This window comes from Passer domesticus, chromosome Z (assembly GCF_036417665.1).
Source record: "Passer domesticus isolate bPasDom1 chromosome Z, bPasDom1.hap1, whole genome shotgun sequence".
NCBI classification, from domain to species: Eukaryota; Metazoa; Chordata; class Aves; order Passeriformes; family Passeridae; genus Passer; species Passer domesticus.
The window spans coordinates 60,910,780-60,933,403 of NC_087512.1; the positions used below are offsets into that span (position 1 = coordinate 60,910,780).

A 22,624-nucleotide genomic window follows, 5' to 3' on the forward strand; every position below is an offset into this window, starting at 1 on the left:
AAGGCGATGCAGGGCGAAGCACGTATGGGCAGAAAGCAGGACCACTGGGAGAAAAGGAGGCCGGAGGCGGAGGAGAAAGGCCAAACTGACCCTCCGAGCGGGCCCCCGACCCCTCTAAAAAACCCAAGGAGAAAATGCCTGGCGTTGTGTCGCGGCTAGATGCTCTCATGTGCTATGGCTCCGCCCACAGCCCGGCCGGCCGGGCATTTGCCCCACCCGATGCGAGGGCTTGCTCCTTGCCCGAGTATGGAGGTTTTCTCTGCCCTGCTTGGTTGCCAGGCGAAGCCTCCCACGGGACAGGCCGCCAAGCACATGTACGACCCCTGTGATACATGTTGAGCCATAAATAAAAATAAAATTGGTCTCTTTCACTGTCTCATATGTTCTTTGTTTCATGCTACTGCATTACAAGGTAGGAAGCGCATCACATCAAAAATTGTTTGTAAGAAGTTTTGCAGAGCATTTCTTGATTTCAAAATGGTCACCCACAGTGGCAAATAAGTACTGCCAGAATATCAGTCTGACCTCAATGGCAAGTTTTGCCATTGATTTGTTTTCATATGGAAGCAAAATTTAGCATAAGAAATTTTGAGTATTGCTGCAGCTTCAATACCCATTTAAAATTTGTTGTAACAGAAGAGGTTCAGACCTCAGAGTCTGAGCTCCCTTAAACAATCTAACTGAATAATCCTGAAGCTCTTCCTGCACCATCTACAAGTCTGACTGCAGTTAAGTCGCTGTATTGCAAAAGGTACCAAACCATGTTTCATCCCCCCCATCAACTTTTGAATACTGTGCTGTTTTGTGACCCTCTTGGCAAGAAAAATGCTGAGGTGACAGAGCATGTCCAGAGAAGGGCAATGGGGCTAAGGAAATGTCTGGAGCACAGGTCAAATGAGGAGTGGCTAAGGGAGCTGGGGGACTTTGGCCTGGAGAAAAAGAGGCTGAGGGATGACCACTCACCAGAACTGCCTGATAGGAGGGTGTCAGCCAGCCAGGAGGGGGACAGGCTCTTCTCAAGTAATAAGTGACAGGGCAAGATGAAACAGCCTCAAGTTGCACCTGGTTTAGGCTGGATTATTTTCAGGAAAAATCTCATGGAAGAGGTTGTCAAGCCCTGATACAGGCTACTCAGGGCAATGGTGAGGTCACCACTCCTGGAGGGATTTAAAAGTTGAGATGTGGACTTACGCATTTTTATGGAAAAAATGCATAAGTCCACATCTCAACTTGTAAATCTATTATGCATTTTTAGGAAAACAGCCCTAAAAATAACTTTGGAAAATATTCATCTCTGTGCTCATATTCACATAAAGATATGGAAGTGCACGTGATTTATCAACAATACTTCTTCTTCAAGGGGGAAAAAAGGATTTGATTAGTCTAAGAAGCTGGTTTAAGTCAGGCTATCAATAATACCATTATAATAGCATATTTTAGGCATCTGAGTAAATAAAAAATGCCTTTTTAAAAAAATGGATGAGCTCAGTAGAATGTCCAGGAGGCAGGCACTGAACTCCCTGCAGAAGAGGTGAAACAGTAAAGCTGCAGAGCTCCAGTAACAATATCTACACAGACATCTGTGAAACAGTGTTTGGAGACCACAATTAAATTGATCAAAAAATAATTAGAAGTATTAAGAAACAATATCTCTATCTCCTTATAGCTGATAATAATATATATTTGCAAAAAAAAGGGAAATTAGACTATTTTGGTGATTTTCAACAACATCAGGAAGTACTTTGTATTCACATTCAAAGATACTGCTGGCTGGAAAGGGAACAAAAGGAAGAAGAGACCCCAAGTTCAAGTCTAGCTAAGAAATTGAGATGCTATTTCAGAGTTCTTTCAGTGCTAATTTCTTTTGTCTTTTGAAAGAACTACCTAACTGATACTGGAAATTTGCCAATAATCTTGAATGTAGCAGAAATTAAACAGTCAAAGGGTGAATATTCAGCTTATACCAGTTATTAAAGAGTACTGACACAGAAGTTTGCCTCTTGTGGTTTTCAAGGCCCAAGCTGGTGTTCCAGGTAGTGGAACAGGGTATATCTCCAGCCATCCAGTGGTTCTTAACACCACTGTCAGAGCACATATGCCTGCCTTGGTGAGTTTGTGGGAGTGTGATTATCTAATTTGGCAGGTAATTAACCTGTCAAACATCCCTGTATTTGTAGTTTGACCATCATCCACGACACCACAGGGGCTGTATCTGTTTGGCCTGCTTGATCAGTGCATGTTTCACAGTTATGGATCACCTGGGAAGTAGCGTCCATCGTTAAATCCTCCCCATAGTTAAGGCACGAGCCCATCTGTATTGTTACCTCTCTTCCCTGCTGGCCTGCAGCATCATGGGCCCACCAGCCAGAAATAATTCACTCTTATGCTCCCAGTCCTGATCCGCCTGTGGCAGTTTAATCTTGGCAGCCCAATTCACCTGTCCATTCTTCAAATGCTCTTCAGTAGCCCAACTACTGCGTACAATTCCACCTACATGACATACTTTTACAGCCAACTTCTCTACCTGGGCAACAGTGTCTTCTCAAAATTCAGCAGCCTGGTCCAGCCACCCCTGCAGTGCATTTACTGTCATCCAGAAGTCAGTGCAGAGGTACAGCAGTGGCCATTTCTCTCATTCAGCAATATCTAAAGCCAGCCAGATGGCTTTCTGCTCTGCGACCTGACTTGATGCACCATAGATACTGTGACATGCTGTAAAATTGGCTGGTCCCTCCCGAGGCCATGCAGGTCCAATCCGACCAACTCTGGACCCTGGCCCCTTGCAGCCTTTACAAGAACAAAAGTAGAAGTCTGGAGGCACTCTTCTCCTCTCGAGACCATCAATCCCACAGCTTTATTGTGGAATTACTCCAGGGGATTGTACCACACGCACGCGGCACCCCAGGAAAAAAAAAAGAAGGAACACTTTATGGTGGGAGACTTTTAAGCCCGGGGGAATGGGGGGCGGAGGAACAGGACCACAGCCAATGGGATACAAGGAACAGGACCACAGCCAATGGGATACAAGGAACAGGACCACAGCCAATGGGATACAAGTGAGGAGAGGGGTGAGGGGAGGAGTGAACCTGGGACAAACCATCACCACCGGGGCTTTTGGGCGGGGGAAGGGGAAGTGGGACGGACCACCGGACAGTGCCAATTACCAAACACCCAGTGCAAAAACAACAACTAAATAAACTATTTGGTGCAATACAACAACATGCCATGTAAAACTCCATACAGCAGCTTTTTATTTTCCATGTAGCCCTACAACATGGCAGGAACCATCAGTAAAAAGAGTGTATTACTGTTTCTGGTATCTGAATATATGGAGGGACTACCACAGGACATGTCACCTTCTCCTCCTATGATCATGATGATAGTCTGAAATTTTCACGTTCAGGCCACTTCATGATGACTTCGAAGGTCCCTGACTGGGGTTTCTGCTTGAACGCACTGTATGATTGGTGCAATCCACTTACTGTATGTGGCATCAGTGCCATGGTGTGTGGAAGGAATCCAGCCCAGCACTGGCAGTCATGGTGCCAGGATAAGCTGTGCTTTGGTGCCAAACACTTCTGAAGTAGCTTGAACTCCTTCAGAAGCTTTTTTTTTAGTTGGGATGTAGGCCTCAGATCCTTTGTATCCCAGACTCCAGAACCCAAGGGTTTATCCTCTAGTCTCCTCAGTTGTTCTTCCAGAGACTCCAGGTAGGCAGTGTAGAGCCATTTTTCACATCTTTGCTGTCCTGACTGGCCCCAGGCTACTGCATCAACAATCTCCTGTTTGATTTGTTTAAAAGCTTCTCACATCATTCTCGGTCACATGACAAAGAGAGTTTACAATGTGACTGTAATCTGGAATATGCATCTTCCAAAAACCCACAACACCTCGGAAAGCCTGTGTTTCCTTTTTGGTGGCTGGTGTGGACACAGCTGTTACTTTATTGACCACACTGGAATCTGATGTCTCGATCTTGCCATTTTACTCCTACAAACTGAATTTCCTGGACACGTCCCTTGACCTCGCTATAGTTTGTGACAAAAGTTATTCAAAAGGATTTCTATTATCTTCTCTCCTTCCTCAAAAACTTTCTCTACTGTGTTATCCCACACAATGACATCCTCAATGTATTACAAGTGTTCTGTAGCCTCAACCTTTTGCAGAGCAGTGTGGATCAGTCCAAGGCAAATAGTGGGCATGGGTTTCCACTCCGGGCAGTTGGTTCCGATGTATTGAATGCTATACAAAATACCCTGTGGCCTGCACTCTGCTGCTGGAGAATGGAGAAATACATATTTGCAATGTCAGTGGTGGCACCACTTTGCTGTCCTGGACTCTAGCTCATACTGAAGTTCCAGCGTGTCTGGCACAGCAGCGCTCAGTGGTGGTGTCACTTCCTTCAGGCCACAATAGTCCATTGTCAGTCTCCACTGTCCACTGGACTTACACAGTGGCCACATAGGGCTATTAAAGGGTGAGCAAGTCTTGCTGGCTACTCCCTGACTCTCCAGTTCATGAGTCATCTCATGGATGGGGTGCACAGAGTCCCAGCTGGTGTGGTGTTATCAAAGGTGCACTGTTGTGGTAGTGATGGTTTTCTGCCTTCAGCAGTCCCATAGCAGAGGGGTCCTCTGAGAGACCAGGCAAGGTGTTCAGCTGCCTAACTTCTTCTGGCTCTACAGGTCTCCCAAAAGCCCGGCAAGGCTCTTTTGATCTTTGAAATACCCTTTCCCGAGGCAATCTCTGCCAAGGAAGCACAGGGCCGCTGGGCCAGTCACAATGAGGTGTGTTTGCCATTTGTTCCCAGTCAGAATCACTTCAGCTTCCAGTACAGTCACGTGTTGGGATCCGCCTGTCACCCCAGGAATAGAGATGGATTCTGCCCCTGCATATCTTGATGGCATCAGGGCATGTCATGTGCTGGTGTCAACTAAATCTTGATAGTCCTGTGGGACTGACATGCCAGGCCATTGGATCCACACAGTCCAGTGTTGCAGTGCGTTAGTTTATTGAGTGGATTGTTTTGTTATCTTGTGAGATGTTCAAGTGTCCCCTGAGTTAGTTTCTTTCCTGTGTTATGCCCTCCTACCCAACTGTCCCTCAAAGAATCCCCTCCCTCCTTACTAGATCTTTCCCTTTCCTTCAAGTCAGCCTGGCCCCTTTGCCCTGTCCATCAGCCCAAACCCTACCCTTTGTTCCAGAAAGTTCCCTGTCCCTCATCCTAAGATCCAATCCCTATCCCAACCCCCTCTTCTCCCATTGTTCTGAGTTATTATAGGCGTCAAAACCACACCTTGAGAGTTGCTTATTGGTCCCTAGATGGTGCCCACCCCCTGTTTTGAAAGATTTTTAAAACCTGTATACAGGTGCGCTTGGGGCTCTTTTTGCTTTTGTTCCCCTCCAGCTTTCCTCTCATGTGTATCTTCCCCCCTCCTCTCCTGATGGATTTGCTGGACTGTACAGCACAAAAGAGCCTCCTCTGCCTCCTTCACTCAGTCCTCATCACTCCTCCAGGGGTCTCTACTGCTCGGCCTAGATGTTCTGGCTCAGGCAAAACCCTGGCCTAGCCAGTTCCCCACTCTCGCCATTGCCCTCCAGAAATCACAGAGCTAGCCAGGGCTCTGGAGGACAGTGGCAGTTCAGTAAATGCTATTGTCCTTTTCCCTCCACCTGGCTGGAGGGAGGGCCCCTCTAGTTATGGTAACGGTATTTGTTGATTATTTCTCATAAATATAAAGTGGAGAATTTCAAGAGGATTGAAAAAAAAAATCAAACCTTCTACTTTTTCTGAGGACTTGCCCACTGGAAACTGGAGCTGCATTTGTACTTGAATTTCCTGTGGTGGTTATTCCTCTCAACTCGTGTATCTGTGCTGCCAGCAGAGAGCTGGGTTTTCCATCTCACTTCCTCATATCTTCTCTGGGGTCACACAGCAAAAACCACAGGTTACCTTGTGGTTTGTACCCTCTCTCTTGAGCAGAGGGGTACTTGTTCCAAATAGTCCACACTCTGGCCCACAGTGGAGGGGCATGGGACTTTTCCTCTCTAATCTGCTGAAGTCTTTTGAGTCTGTCTGCAGTCTTGGACAGTCTTTCCACAGGCAAGGTGCAGGTCAGTAGGGAGGAAAAAAGACAATCATCCCATGGCTGTAGCTAGATAATCACCTAAAGCACTCCTATCATGGACATCAATGCCAATAGCTGGTGTACAACAATCATGTGCTCCATACAAACTTCTGCCACGTGGATTGTGCACACCCGACCTCATCTGGATCTGCAGGAGACTGCACATTATTTGAAGAAATATCTCCAGAACACTCATTCTCCCAGGTACTGGATACCTTCCTCCATGGTGTTCCACCTGCCTGGGTGCACTACTAGATCATCCTTGAGAGAGTACCTTCCTCTCATGTTTGACAGGAGTCACCTCCAAAGGCTGAGAGCTTCTCTTCCCTTCCCAATGCCCTTGTCAACGCCCAGATCCTGGGACAGGAATTCCAGTTGCTTGGCTTCACTACCATGTAGTTTCATATCATGGACCATGATATGGCAGCATTGGAGCAGCTGGGGCTGATTCAGCTAGTGACAAAATCTCTTTGCAGATCTCACAGCTCACCCAGGGATACGGATCAATGATCATCTCTGGCCCTGCCTCTTCCTCCTGTTGTGAGGGTCCTTCTTCCTCTTCATCCCTTACTAAAGAAACTGATTTGGCTTTGGATTTCTTCTTCTTTATAGGGGCAACTTCTGCTGGCACTGGTTGTTCCTGCGGTTCACCTGCAGTTTGCATGGCCCCACTGCCTGTTTTTCTGCTTTCCTCCTCTTCCACTTGAGGGTGCTGTCTAGTTTCATGCAGTGTCCAATAAACAGTAGCCAGGGTCCAGGCTCATTGTAGAACTTTCTTCTTGTCTGGAAATGCCACACCATTTTTCTTTCAAGTGTTCTGCTACTTTAACAAGGTCCTGTAGTTGTTCAGGGGTGAATGGAGACCCTTCCAACAACAGACAATACCAGAGAGCTCCCTCTGCCACAATTTCTTGACTGGAAGAAGCTCTTTCTTCCTAGAAGAGAGTCCTTTTTCAGAAAGTGCAATGGCAGGAAGTGATAAAGAATGGCCTCTCTATGCTGGCCATTCCCACTCCCAGCTACTGCAAAAATTAACCCTGTTCTACCCAGAGTGTTTTTTTGGTTCAGTTTGGTTTGGTTTGCTTTGCTTTCTCCTCAAATTAAAAAAACCCTTTCAACTTCATGTTGTACCTCAGAAGTACAAGGTTTAAGACATGAAGGGTTGCTTTGGTATTATCTTGTTTGCCTATAGTGACTGCAAGCCCTCAATGAACAACACTCTGTGCATCTGCTCAAGGGTTTCATTTTGGGCTGTCCACGTGGAAAGAGCAAAAAAACTTCCTTTACATAATAGACTACAAAGAGGCAATCAGGCTGTTGTTTCAAATATTTGCTTTTTATAAATTTAAGCACAAATTTTGTGCAGGATTGTGAAGGAAAGGCCTGTAAATAAAAGACAAATGAGTTTCTAGCAAGTGTCTATTCCAGAGGAAAACTTTCAGGTCTCTTCTAGGCTTCTATGTAGTGACACTGGGGGAGAGAGGTCCCTAGAAAGCAGAATGGGAACTTATCTTTCAAAAGTGTATCCTACTCCAGAAATCTCTGTAGGTCAGAGTGTTGTAGTGCGCTTTTATATTTGTAATACTTTGTAATAGTTTTGGTTTTGTATCCCCTTATTTTCCCAAATGATGTACCCCTTTTTTGTACCCCCTTCCTCTACCTGTGTAATCATTCTCCTGTGTTGAGATCATCCCCCAAATCCCCACCCTGACTCTCTGTCAGTCACTCAGCATCCCATCCTCTCTATCTAGAACTTTCAGTCAAAGTCGTCCAGTGATTAGTCCGAGGCCAGGGGTCAGCCCCCTAAGTATTATTTTATACACTATCCCAAATGTCCATCCCTAAGGTTTCATCCCTGAAGGGTCTTTATTGGTCAACAAATGCATCTACCTTTGGTTTCCTCCTCCCCTTTAAATGTAACCTTGACATTCCTTTTGTTTTACTCTGAGCAAGGCGCATCAATGAGGTGCGGGGATCCCTGGGGAGTTCCGAATAAACCTTGGACTGGCCCCCTGCTGAGAGTCAGCCTTTATCCTCTACCGATGTCTCCAGTGTCTCCTCTGATGCAAAGGCGACTAGCCTAGCTGCCCTCGGTACCCTCGGGGCACCAGAGCGTGTCCCCCCCGCTGTCGCTCGCTTTGGGGCTGCCGCCGCGTTTTCTGCTGACCCGGGGCTGGCCGGGGTTCACTGGGAGGCACCCAGAGAGACGGAGACATCTTTTCTCCTGCTGGGGATCATATGTGCACTCTTTTTTCTGCAATATTTTCATGAAAATTGCACAAATCACAACTCTGCATGTCTGTACCTGCCCTCCATGAGCCGTGCTGAAGCTGACCTCTGTCCCCTGCTGGTAGAGGTCAACTGGCAAGTGTTCAGGGCTATATTGACACCCCTCTTAGCTATTGCCTCTATTACCAGAGTAAGACTTATTTCTGAGGTGGGAATATGACCTCCAAACACTTCTAACAGTTTATGAGAAATTGAAGGTGTTTTATCAGTCCTTGTGGAAACACGGTCTTCATTTTAGACAAGCTACAACGTAAGAGTGGCTTTTCCTTTGATGAGTGGAAAGCTTTGATCTCACCTGCTCATCCTCCTGACCCCTCATCATGCTTTAGCTGTGGGTTTGGGTGGTAGGATGCTTTCAGTTCTACTCTGAACATAAACCATGTCAGTTTTCAAAGCTGTATCCTTCTTCCACCAGTCAAAAGACACTTGATTTTTGAAAACCTGATACACATCTTCACTCTGCAATAAATCAACTGCACCAGTCAGCTTGGTGTCACCTGCAAATATGTTGAGAGTATGCTCAATCCCACTATGTCATTGATGATGATACTGAATAGTATTGGTCCTAGGACAGACCCCTCAACCACACCACTTACTACTGTTCTCTGTTTCAACATCAAACTGCTTGTTGGCTGCAATATTTTGGATTGCGGCCATTCAGCCAATTCCTTAACCATCAAATAGCTCACCCATCAAACTTCCTCCATTTTAATATCACTTCTTAGAAAAATACTTGTCCACTTGATCTGTGTCCTTAAGTAGCCTGGTTAGAAGTTAAAATTGAAAATTTATTTACTCACATAATAGCAGAATCTGTTTGAATATGTATGCAGTTCTTTCATGGCCAAATGTCTGCCTTTGGTAACTATTCAGACCCTATTCAGGCCTGAATAGGGCTGAAATTTGGAGAAAAGCTGCCAGCTGCATTTAGTCACTGAATGTCTGGACTGAGGAATTAAAACATATTATTTGTAAATAACATCAGAGTTTACGTATTTCTTATCATTGCGATATGTGGCCTTGCCTTGTTGCATTAATGTGTGATGTAAGGGGAATGGCTGCTTCCAGTATCAGCCCACTCTGTGCAAAGGAACTGAAGTTTCAGAGTGGGAACTGGGGTTTCCAAAAGCTCAGGACTTCTCAGTTAGCTGCAGTGATGTATGTTATGTATCCTTAACTATGTATTCATACTAGAAAGAGGGTTTATCATTCAGGTTGATATGGAGAAAGCCCAAGAAACTCCCTTCTTTTCTTACACCATTAAGCATTTTCATATTGTACACTGATCATTTAAATTAGAACTCACAAAAAAGATGAACTAATACACTTGTTTGAGATGAGGCAGCTGGGCAGATGCTCTGTAAAGCTCTTCACAGGAACTTCAGCTCGAGCCTCTTATGTTACAGCCAAGATAGTCTCAATTACTGTCAGCTATGCAGTGTTGGCAGCTCTGGGACAGCACACTTCAGTGTTCAACTCTGTACCCTCAATAAAACATGCGGCCAGTTTCCTACTACTGACTGGCTTTCATACCTATCTAGATGAAGTTGTTTGGCTGTCAGGTGAACCATAAAATGATTCCTAAAATAAACAAAATATTGCATACTTCTCTTGTGGCATCTGACTGGCAGGTGCAAACTCCCTGCATCATACAGGCAGTGTGCACCTCTGATTCTCTTTTGACTCTCCCTTCACTTTATCAGAACTATGCTTTATCACAACTTAAAAAAGGTAAACATAAACGCTGGTTTTAAACTTCCTGGCACTTGACAGCTTTGACACCAAGTGACAGAAAATGTCAGCTAATTAAAAAATTAATTTTTCAAGTGCCATTCTTTGTTATGAAAATGTCTACTCAAAGTGCAGCCTACACATTACCCTGTAGAGAAGGAACCCAAACTGCAAAAATCATAGTGCTGTACTTAATTATGAATCAGAGGATTTTACAAAGAACAGTATAGTGAAAGCCGGTTTTCTGTGATGGAGAATACATTAAAACAATCCTCTGCAACCCCAAGCACCCCATGCTTGCTACAATTGCTAATTTTAGACACAAACTTCATAAAAAATAGGTTTTCTGCTTTGGAATGCATCTATATTAATTGTTTTCCCCCCAGATCAAGTGCCTACTATGATCTGATGCAAATCACACAGAGGTCCAAATGCTTTAACTAGAGCAGAGCAAAACAGCAAGCTCAGACATTTCAGAAGCCAGTAACAACACCAAGATGAATGCATATTGCAGGAACAGTTATACAACTTCCAGAAATTTCTTCTCCTTTAAACTCAGATTTTAATTTCCTTGACTGTTCTTTTCTGCACTGTCATAGAGAACAGCTTCAAAATATATCACCACGAGGGAGGAGTCAGCAAAGTCTGAATGTGTGAGGACATTGGTCTAGATGGGAGTCACTGCAGGTCCAAGAGAAGAATAGCTGATGAAAGACAGGTATGTATGACTACTTAATGCAGCAGTGAGAAACTTAACATTGAGCTTCAGGTAGGAGGTATGTGAGGGAAACCTGAAGTGCTGACATGAAACCAGCAGCTGAAGCTTTGACCTTATTGTCAAGGAGCTGTATCTATGAAAAGGTGAATTAGTCAAAAAATGTGGATGAGGAAAAGCAGCCTATCAAAAGAACAAATAGGGAGAAGAAGCAGGAGAGGATGACATACAGTTTCTAGTTAAGGTTTAATTGCTAGTATCAGTGGTGACCAGGAAATGAAGAGTTTGGTCATGTAGAGACTGCAGGCCGAAGTGGACAAAAGGAGAGAGGGACCTTTTACATTCAGAGGTGTAGGGCCACCTCCATGGCATGCCACAGCAATGTCTAAAGTTGGGAAGAGATGGGGAATGGGGTGGCTCTTGGAACTGTCTGAATGCAACTGTGGTTTTGAGCTGTGGTCTTTATAGGCATGTCAGGGGAAAGTATGTGTCTGCATTGTGAAGAGAAAACAGGAACAGGCTGCTTCCAGCATTATAATCCACTATAATTATTCCCCAACTCTTTTCCAATCCTGTCGTCTCAAAACTGTACTCTGCCTCAGCAAATTGCAGTGATTGAACTTTCTTCTAATTAAGAAAGATGCTTCTAGAAACATAGTGGAGAAAGACTTGTCTTTTACTCAAATCCCAGTCCTTAAAAAAGAAAACCCTGCAAAAATTTAAGATATATTTAGGAGTTACCCAGTTTTTCAGTAAATATTTTATTTAAGCAATCCTTCCCCATTTCTTCTTCCCTTTCCCAACAGATGTGTTCAGGAACACTCAGCCTGAATAATACAAACACAGTTTGGGAAAGGTCTTGCTTTACTTTTCAGGGTCATTTCTTCTGATCAAGTCATTATCTCATGACTGTAAACAACACACTCCTCCTGATACAAATACATTTGCTTGTTGAGCTTGTTACATGTCCCAGGGCTAAAAATCCTATGAGGTAGGAAAATAGTTTTCATATTTTTTACCATATTTGTTCAAGAGGCAGCAAAAAACCCTCCTTTTATGAATGTAACTCAAGGATATACATGCACAGCAGTCTGGTTCTGAGGTCTAAACTTTTGCAAGTCAGAGAAATGGTCAGTGTACCACACTGCAAATCAGCAAGGTCAGTTCTATAATGTGGCAAAAAACACTGGAAAAGAGATTTTTTTCTTGACTACCCAGCTCAACAAAAAGCCAATACCTTTTGCTGTTACCATTCAGTGAGGAGGTGGTAGTGGCTTGGAGCAGATTCTGGGAGTTGAGGTCAGATGCAAGTGGGTCAGTGTCATCTGAAGAGTTTCTGCCACAAAGGACTCAATCTCTGTGTAAACCACAAGTTAGTTAAACCACAGGTTGGGAACCCTGCCTGCTGAGCAGAGAGCTGCAAAGCTTTTCATTATGTTTTGTAACATGTGTAATCTAAGAATGATGAAAGAAATTAGTTTTCCTTTACCTCCTTTTCTTCATGGAAAAGGATTATCTTCATGTTAAATGCCTTAGCATCATGCAGTGCATTTGCTGGCAGCTCTTCCTCCTGTTGGTGAAACCTGTGCTCTAAGGGACCAAATTAGCTGATAGACTGTATGCAGACTGCTTAATTACTTTCTTGTTATTCCACTGTTGGTTTAATTGCACTAGAAAAAAAAAAAAACAAAAAAACCAAAAAAAACCTTCAGGGTTATTGCACTTGGATCTAAAATACTATGTTATAATACAGCAGCACTTCCAGTTAAAAGCTCATTGCTATTATGAAAAATACTTAGGTATTCCTACAAAGAGGAACAACTGTAAAAACAGGGTAAGCAAGCTCTGTACTGTGAGTTATCAGCAGGTGGGTAACAGTCAGCCTATCAGATTAATCAGCTTTAGTGAATTCTGAGTGCTCTGACATCCAATCTAAATATGGACCCCAACTAAACCAATAATTTTCTATGAACTTACATAAAGTTAAATTTTATTTACTGAGAATAGAGACTATTCTCAGTAGACTATTCTCATCTCACAATGTTGTGATTGTGAGATGCCTTATTCTTTTTTGACTGTTTATGAATAGACAAGTTGCTTTCAGAATAAACCTGCCAAATCCAACAGGTTAGAAATGGACTTCAGAATCAGTCTGGAAAAGGATGGTATGTTGGAATATTCATGGCATAAGACAGGATTGGCTCTTTACAGAGGCCACCTACACAAAGCAGCATAGACAAACTGCAAGTAGTGAAAATGGGTTCACTCACAAACTATTTAAATTTTTATTTTAAAATGTCTTCTTGTGGCAGGAGAATCATATTTTAATCAATCAGCATTTTTAGCCTTCCCTCTGTGTGTTATATTTTCAGTGAGACCAGTTTTGAGTGACTGAGGCATTTAAAAGGAGTTCACCATTTTTCAACAAACAGATGCTTATTGTCTCTCCTCCCCCTGCCCCCAGCCCATCCCTGCATGTTATAGAACTTAAAATACTAAAATCCTGCACAAAGAAATTCACTTGCCCTTCAAAGCACTCATGGAAAAACGACAACATAGAATTTCAAAGACAGAGGATTCAGAATATCTAATAGAGCGATGCTTAGAAGTGTGTTTAATTTTGGAAACATGCATAACCAGCTGAGATATTACCACCAAAGTAGACATTTGAAATGGTGTACAATAAAAAAGACAAGAAATCACACGCAGGCTGGTGGGCAACGTTAAGAAGGTACAAGGCTTGCAGTGTATTAAAGAAATGTGCAAAACTGACAACAGGCAACAAACATTCACATCTTGTTGAGTCACAAATTTGGGTTTTTTAAAAATAAGATACGCTGACCAGTGCTTCTGATTTCATCAATAGTATGTTGCTCTTCAGGTAGGATACAGCCAAAAGGTTACACAAGCTGCAAAATTAAACTCTTTCAAAGTGATGTAACAAGAGCTTGTTTAAGTCCAAGGCTTTCTATAGACCATTCATTTGATTGGCATTCTTTTAAATGTACAAACAGAAAGATCAAAGTAACTGTCACATAAGAACTTGGCTATCATCTTATCTGCAAAACAAAGAAATACAGGATTATCCTTCATGAGCAATGCAACTAACACATATTTCTTTGGACAAATACATATTCACATGTGCTTGCAAAGTATTTCTAAACAGACTTTTCAAAAAGTATTTTTAGAGTAGTGCAATATAACTTTATCTTCAGTTGCAACCAGTGAGAGGTAATCCAGAGAGGACCACAGCCCCCCTGGAGGATACAGTCCTGTCACTCTCTCCTGGGCAAAAAATCCCCTTTAATGTCACTGGGAACTAATAATGAGGAGCTGTGCACAGGTAGTCCCTCAGGAATGAATCTCTGCTCACTATGTGGGGAGCTGAGTGTGGAAGTCTGCATGCAGCTACCAGAATATATCCCCAAGTACTCGTTATGCAGTGGCCACTAAGACATTTGAAATGTAAATGTTCTCATCTATGTTCCATGTAATTTATAAGATAATGCAGTTTCCATGCAGTAGGGAAAGTTTGTATCAGAAGAACTGACAGTATTAACTAAGAAAAAAACCCTGGTATATTAGTTTTACCACAACTGCATTTTTTTCCTCTACACGGTATTTCACATTGGTAACAGGCAATGTTATACCATAAAGCATATTAATATGATCTTTTAATTTGAATGAAAAAGCTTTTTTGCAAGATATCCATATTAAAATAGTTATATGCACAAAAAGTGTTCATAGCATGACACCCAAAGCAGTAATGGAGTTAGTTTTACCCATTAGAGCTAAGCTATGTAGTACAAATGAAGACTACTGGTACATGTAGAAAAATATGACAGGCAATCAGCTACAAACCTGGCAGTATTTTGAAACAGAGATCTTTAGGTCTTACAATGGAATGATAAAGACAGAAGGAACTGCTTTTGGGAGCTCCAGAAAGAGATTTGCACTTGGTGTTTCTCACTGTCTTATAAGCAGCCCTACCACATAGAAAAATGTTGCACCAGGAGTTAACATCAGGGTCCAAAATTTAAAAAAAAACTTCTAAAACTTAAGTGCAGTAGGCTCCACTACATTGTATTTCTCTTGTAATATATAAAACATAGAAAATTGTAATGATGACTTTCTGGATAAAAATATTAATGCTCACAAATAAAATATGAGAAATTTCTGAGTCAGATTTAGATGTTTTGTAGGTTTAGTTCACATGATTTGACAATCTCATGTGTCTTTGACCACCAAATATCAATATATATTCTCCATTTTAGATTGACTCATTTTATGTGTTACATTGTTTCTAACAAGGCTTTAAAATGACAAAAAAGCCCACTTGAAACAAATGTCTTTACAATGAGAAATAGATTTTACATGAGAAACCATTTTCCATGTTTTAATACTGTTACAAAATCTCTCCACTACATAAAAAGGCAAGATAAATAAAAGTCTTAGAGAAAGGAAACGCTTCTTAGGCTTGCTCTTTTATCTTCCCCTTGCAACTGCTGGTCTCCTCAACACATGATGTTGGCTAGGCAGGATTGTTTTTCTTTCTCTTGCTTGGGCTGTGGGCAGGATCTTGTTTCAGTTCATGGTATTGCATCTGTTTAGACAAAAAGTTCAGAAAGAAAATTGTCAGGTGGCACTTGTTAAGAAAAAAGAAAGGTATAATTTTTTTTGTCAGGGGATAAAAGCTTAAAAAAGGAAGACTTTCCCCCTAAAAACGACACAGGATTTGCAGATGTGATTCACCAACACCAGAATGACAGATCTAGAATAAGAAGGAAAATAACACCAGGAAAATCCTACCAGGAAATAACACTGCATGCTGATATAAACTTAGAAAAGACTAGGATTTTTTCTGTTTTCTCCATGAGATCTAGCAGACTAAACATTATTATTTTGACCATGTTGGATACTATTCTTCATAATGTTTCTTAAAAGCTTGGTTATTTCTAAATGCTTGCCACAGTATCAGATACAGAGAGAATGTTTGCACCCATATCTCCTACTTAATACCAGCTCTGAACTGAAACTAGAAATTTGGGAAGTCTATAATCTTTGTGACACCAGATGTGATTTATGTGCTTGATGCTATCTTAAATCTTGCATTCTCTGTGGGGATTGTGTACTGCATCATAAAAGCTTGTAATTCACAACCAGCTTAGGTTTTTTTGCTTGTTTGTAGTTGCTGTTGTTTTTTGGTTGGTTGGTTGGTTGGTTTTGGTTTGGTTTTTGGTTTTTTTTTCTTAAATGAATTTATGAGCCCAGTGGAGCTGTGGCCACAACAAAAGCTTTCACCCCTTGGAAGGGAAAGGCCAAAGTGTTCTCAGAGTGCTGAGGAATGCTGTCTGCCTCTTCCATTATTGACCTTCCTGTTCCTTCTCTGCCTTCTGAGAGCCCCAGCTCCAGTGTTTCCTTATACAGTGCCTTATCCCAGCCAGATTCACATCTTGCTGGATGCTGTTTAATACAAGCTCTAGCTACCATCTCACAAATACTTGTCCTTCTACTGATTGTTTCTAAGGATCCTAAGAGGCACAACCAATGCAGGAACTTCTTTCCCATTGGATAAAGATCTAACAGCCTCTTTCTGGTTAATGGATTATCCTCAGCTTGAGTTTGCAATTTCTTTCTGCCAAGGAATATAATAGTAAATCAAAATAACTTCTTTAAAAATTACCAAATCAAATCAAATGAAATAAATATACACACCACTTGCACATCGGAAGGGACTCTGGACAGAAAGTCAAGTAGCTCATTGTTATCAATTGCATATGGATTTCGAATCTTCTTTGTAAATTTATTGATGCCTGCAAAAGTGAAAGTTCAAATGTTACTATCATAAGATATAAGATATCAAAAGATACATACTTTTGGCAAGGTTTTAAAAGAGATTTTAGGATCCATTCTGAATCCTGACAGTGGTACCGAATGAATGCATGAATTGGAAACTCGGGCTCCAAAGGCTGGACTCTGCTTCTGTAGTTCTCTCTTTCAAAATACAAAAGTTCTAGGGACATTCTCAAATTCCTTCAATATATTTTTTTGGAAAGTAACAGAAACTGTGATTTTTATGAGGAAATTGGGAAAAGCAGAGGCATAAAAAGTATTTAATTTCTGTAACAGAGAGGAAGAGAAGAAATGGGCTTAATTGGAGGACACAAGATTCATACAAGATTCAGAAGATTCAAGGAAAGTATTTTTCATGCTAATAACAATGAAACATGTGGGAAGCATGAAGTCTGCATCATATGAAAACTTTAGAGGAGTTTACACAAACATCTGTGTGGAAATGACAGACAGAGACGAGCTGATGGCAGTGCAGAGAAGAAAGGATATGTCTCCCTTAGGCACCATGGTCTTATAATGCCATGACCTTATAACTGAGAATTAGTATTCAGAAGCACCAAGAAAAATTGTCCACAAAATAATCAGGAAGCAGGCTTAAATTAGACGTATTTTCTTAATTACATACCAAGTCAGATTCATACATTTTGACATGTCAGATGAGGTCTGTGGGCTCTGGGAACACATGTCTAAAACATGAACAGGAACAGTGCAAAGTGCATTGACTCTCATATGAGCAGGAGAAAGCTAGGACACTATTAAGAATATGCCTTTCTGTGTAATTTATCCAAGCTCTATCAGGTATAAGATAACGTAGTTTATCTTCCACAAAGTCTTTGGTGCCCAGACTTTTCAGAAAGCTTTAGCAAGAGCATAAAGCCTTTGGATAGGGCATGCAAGATTCAGTGTCAACAACACCCACAGCTTCCCACTGCATAAATCTCAGTTCTGCTGCATAGATAGGAGATGCTGCCCTCCCTTTATATGGTGTTGGATAGTGAGTGTTCAGAAGGAATATCTGACCTTCAAATACCATTGTTTAAGAAGACGTTTTGCATCAGCAAGTGTCTGCAAAATTTAAGGTTGAATGCTACTGTTTAGTGCACATGGCCACTGGACCACCCATGGATGATTTCCGGTGGTATGATATCACTTTATCACATCTGATAAAGAAAAATACCAGTCAGTGTGTGAAACCTCAAGAAAGGAAAACACTGCACGGATGAGAGGAGACTCTACAGGAGAAGCAGAATAAAACAAGGAGATTGGTCTTTTCCAACAGTTTGAAAATTTTCAGATTAAAATAATTACAGTTTTTTTTCCACATAAACAGCTGTAGCTGTTACCAGGACTCAGCACTTCATCAAGTGGGATTAGGATAGAGAGGTGGTTTCTGCTGCACCCCACCTAACACACCACATCTTCAAGGACTGGTAGCCTCCATTGAGAGAGAAACAGCCAGGAAAGGATGGAGAATTTCTTGCTAGGGCAGACTGAAAGGGGCAGACCCTGTGGATGCCATGAAGAAAGACAGCTATACAAAAGATGACACATAATATGAAGAAATTTTAATTTAAAATATCTGCCTTCCAAAGAACAAAATGGACAGATGCTGCTACCGATCAGCTCAAACATTCCTACGGAAATAAGTAAAAAAAGAGAAATCAATGGCTCCCCACAGGCAGGATGGATGAATAGGATGAAGAAATATACACAGGAGAGGCTATAAACATGCAGTGATGGAGAAAATAGGTAGGTGTTTGGAATACTGCAATTTTTGAAGGGACAGCTGCTCAAAGCTGTTCTCAGCATGACATGGCTCTGTGAGAATTCATTTCACCCTGAGGAGGTCTGGATTGTAGGACCTGCACCTCTGCAGTACCTGTCTGGTCTCCTGCCATGATCCAAGAAAAAAAGATTCATAAAGAGGGGATCCACATATACTTGCTGAGTAAGAAGTCACCTGAACTGAAATGCAGAGAAAAATGTGGAGTCAAAACCTCTAGTGAACCAAGGGGCTTGAAGTTATCTATCTACATAGCCTATGTAACTTGAAGGCAGGGAGGGAAGAGATGCAGAGAATGCAAGGTGCATTTATAATAATTTATGCTTACGCTATCCATCCACGGTTTGGGAGGCTTGGGAGTTGAGACTCTGCCTTATCTGAAACAGAGATATTTCTGTGGGAGTGCGACACTTCCAGGGGTATGAGTCATGAGCTTTTCAAAGAACAGTTCTGGCTCTAATTATGTGGATCTTGGAGGGGTATTATAATCTCAGATTATTGGATCACACCTGATGTAAAAAAGCAAGATGTCAGATCTGTCTGAAAAATTACAGACAAATACTTTGAACTTTCTGTGTGTGTGCTGGAAGAAATGAAATTTTGGGAACAAAAGTTTGGGTTATACTTAAGCGATGCATGGTATGGGGGAATAAGTGAAAGTCAAAGACAGGAAGAGAAAGGAAGCCCATTTGCTTGCTTTTGTTTGTTTTGTAGAAATACTTTTGTTCATAATCTTCTTTATTGTTTTGTCTATGATCATTTGAGAAAACATTCTAAGAAAATTACAAATACTGACTGATAAACAAAAAATAAATTCTTTGGAGTCCATTCAATGATTTTATGCTGTCTCCTGAATTCAAAACTTTTTCACGAAAGGCTGGCTGCTATTCTTCAGAAAGAAAATCTGGCAACTGATGTAACTGAGACTGTGCTCTTCAAAAGTTTGTGTTATTGGGTAAGGGTACAGCAGTTGGTGGTGTAAGATGTATGAAAAGATATACAAATGAAAACCTGGAGCATTATTTACAACAGATATGGCAACAGTAGCTTTTTAAAATCAGTATAAAGAATAGATATAAGCAGAAGTAGTAGTGAAGTAGTGAAAGCTTGGATCAATCATAATTCCATCTCCTTACCTGCCCAGAGTTTCTGATCATTATCAACCAACCAAATACCACATATTCCTTTCTGTCTAACTAAAGGTGACCCCTTAAACAGGTTTCTTGCTGCTATGTTTGCATACACTTTCACAAGATAAAGTACTGCAGTAAAAAAGGCGTATTGTCCTAAATGCAATATATAGATTGAAATGCCTCTGTTTGTGTATTGGTGGTGAAAATAAATCAGAGTAATATCTAGACAAAGCTACAGTTTGATATATGATGAATCCTCAGGGCTTCATGTTTATAGCATGATTGAGTATAAAATGCCAGCCAAGAAAAATGTACTTTGCAGGTGGGCCTAAATATTTACACTGTTGCTGTTAACTAACATGCCGAATTCCATTATAGGGTAGCTTCGTGACCGTAAATACCAACAAAGTAGTGCCAGTGTAAGTCATCCATTAAACACCAGGTTTTTAAAGCAGTACAGACAGTTTAAAAGGGCTTTACTTACCCCAGACAAGGACAATGTATCTCAGTGGAATGAAATACAGGATGATGGTGAACACAGAGAGGGCAACAATTGCCAGCCAGCTCAGGAATGGGACAGTCCAGTTGAATGTACTAAAGAAAAATTAACAAGAGTCAGAACTGAGGTCAGCCAACAAAGCCAATAAAGAGCAAAGGACAGTGGAAGAAATGTCAGTTTCTATCAGGGAGAACAAACTGAGTCTACTAATGAAAGCATGAATGAATTTGTCATTCATCGGGGATAGCCTGGGCTTGGATCCAGTGTCAGTGGAAATGAAAGGAGTTCCTAACTTTGCCCACTTGCCTGGTGAATTTCACCTCTCCCAGCCCAGCAGTGCACATCTGCCAAGTGAACAACTGCTCTGCTTTTTGGTATCTCAGTGCCTAACCCCAGTTTCAGCACCAGGAAAAACCCACAGAGCTCCCTACTCTCGAAATGTATTCGCACAGGCAATCTCCATTCCCTTCTCAACTCTGTGGTAGAGTAGGATACAATAGCTGGAAGACTACTGCTAAGGCTTTCTTGTTTTATCTCCTCCCTATTCCACTGTAAGGATAGCACAAGGAGTTAAAGGCTGAACAAGCACATTCCCCTCTGTCTGAGGTACAAGTGCACTCCTCAGACAGGTGCCTTTCCAGCTTTGGGGGAAAAGGAAAAGGTAAGTGCATAGCTATGCAAAGATGGAAGCTCATCCTTGTGCACAAGAAGGAGAGGGCCAGGGGAAAAAAAGGTGGTAGAACAGTCTGTCATGAAGACAGGGATATGCAACAGCAGTGGTTGAGGGAAGAAATAAAAACCTTCTGGATGTCAAAAAAAAAAAAAAAGATAATTAAAAAAACCTGAAATAAGTAAAGGTTATTTATCTGTGAATAAAGGAAGATAATTTCTGGGATCTCACGAGAGTTCCAGAACATTACGTTTCCAAAAAAAAGGCACAGATAAAAACATCCTCACTAAGGGTCCCAGACTCTATTCTGATTAAACTGTGCTGGTCACCACATTCTGCAAAACTGAGGTGTGAGGGAGAGTCAATGGATCTTGAAAAGGGTGCTATGGCTTTCCAACTCCAGTATTCAGTGAAGAGAGAAAGACCAGATGATAGTTTTATGCATATGTCCCAAAGGTTGAGGGGAACTTGGGTCAGTGAATTTGTTCCATGAAGGCACTGCCATCTCAAAAGTGTTGCATGACATTTATCCAGAAGGATAATGTGCCTTTAAATCGAAATAGTCTCTTGATACGCTTTAAAGTATTACTACTAGCTACATTCTCAGTCAATGTGATTACATGATTTTGGCTTCTCTAGATGAATAATTGCAATTACCTGAATTGCAAATCATATTTTTCATAATGAGCTCTGGCTTCCTATATTTATTTGTCTTCTTTTTTCTCTGGCAATTTTGATATGTCTCCACTAACATTATGTTAGCATCACTTAGTGTAGGATGCCTCCCTTTATCCCTGGGGACACCTGCTCTTTCCCCCTCTTCTGTAGGCATTTGGGATGAACAGAAGGTTGAGGGTCTGCTCATGTTCCTGTGACTCAGCTTTGTGCAATGGATCACAGACACACCATGATGTGTGGGAGCACTGGCTCCTCACTTAGCAAAGCTCCTTATGGGCTGTGTTACCACGGCATTCAGTACAGGTTTCCCATTATAGTTTTAGGAACAAATTACAAAGATTTATAGTCTCACTCAGTTTACAAAATTCTGTAGCTCCCATCTGGTATATAATAGGACAAACCCTACCTCCAAAATGCACAATTAGAAGTACTTAATCATCAAGACAACTTCAACGAATAGCCTGTTGATAAAAGACTTTTTTCAGAGACTGGTTCATTTTTCTAACTGGAGAACTTGTGTGATACAATATGCTTGCACCTGCCTCTCCTACTGTGAATACAGCCTGCCTGGAATTGTCCCTAGGGGAACACTTTCCCAGGCTTTCCTATTAGGGACTTTGCTCTTAAATGAATAAATGGCAATGTCCTTGTCATCAAGACTGAACAGGACAGCATTAAAGATTATCCTCAGGATTCCTGCAGACTGAACTCCACTCAAGGCATAGGTTTCCTAAAATTCACTTCCAAAAGTGAATTGGGTAGTAGTGAGATGCTCTTGGCTTTTGAGGTGCAGAACACCAAGTCACTCCTCTCCATGTTTTGCAGCTGACAGCTGGAAGGTGTTTTTCTGGAATCTGTCTCACCTCAAGTAACAAACCTTGTGCTGCTGTCCATTGACCATGCCAGAAATACACCAATACATTTCCTGCAGTAAATCTCAGAACCTCTCTTTCTTAATGTCCAGATTTGTTGGCAAATTTTATATATTATGTATTAGGTGTTACAAATTACAAATACTCTAAAGGAAAGGTTTTGCTGACCAATAAATAAAACTTCCAGCAAGGCAACATATTTACATCCTTAAATTATGAAACTCCTATTCAGTTCTGCTTGTTTCCTTTACCAAAATTGTATTTTTTTATTAT

At 41.6% G+C, this 22,624-nt stretch overlaps 1 protein-coding gene and 1 long non-coding RNA gene across 8 annotated transcripts in view; one reads left to right on the forward strand and one right to left on the reverse strand.

Moving 5' to 3' along the window:
- Positions 1-2,912: 2,912 nt before the first annotated feature.
- On the forward strand, positions 2,913-20,123 carry LOC135291395 (uncharacterized). The gene is made up of 3 exons (XR_010354201.1): positions 2,913-3,056; positions 10,748-10,866; positions 16,993-20,123. It is a non-coding gene; the product is annotated as an uncharacterized LOC135291395 (long non-coding RNA).
- The window catches only part of MCTP1 (multiple C2 and transmembrane domain containing 1), a 214,198-nt gene continuing 205,023 nt past the window's right edge, over positions 13,450-22,624 (reverse strand). For 6 of the 7 annotated variants that reach the window (XM_064405543.1, XM_064405541.1, XM_064405542.1 and 3 more), the window contains 3 exons: positions 20,117-20,226; positions 16,579-16,676; positions 13,450-15,466 (listed from right to left, as the gene is read on the reverse strand). In XM_064405543.1, the coding sequence (XP_064261613.1) occupies positions 15,395-15,466; positions 16,579-16,676; positions 20,117-20,226 (280 nt within the window). In that variant the 3' untranslated portion in view covers positions 13,450-15,394. Of the gene's footprint in view, positions 15,467-16,578; positions 16,677-20,116; positions 20,227-22,624 lie in introns of those variants that run through there. The other variant, XR_010354192.1, reaches the window with a different exon arrangement.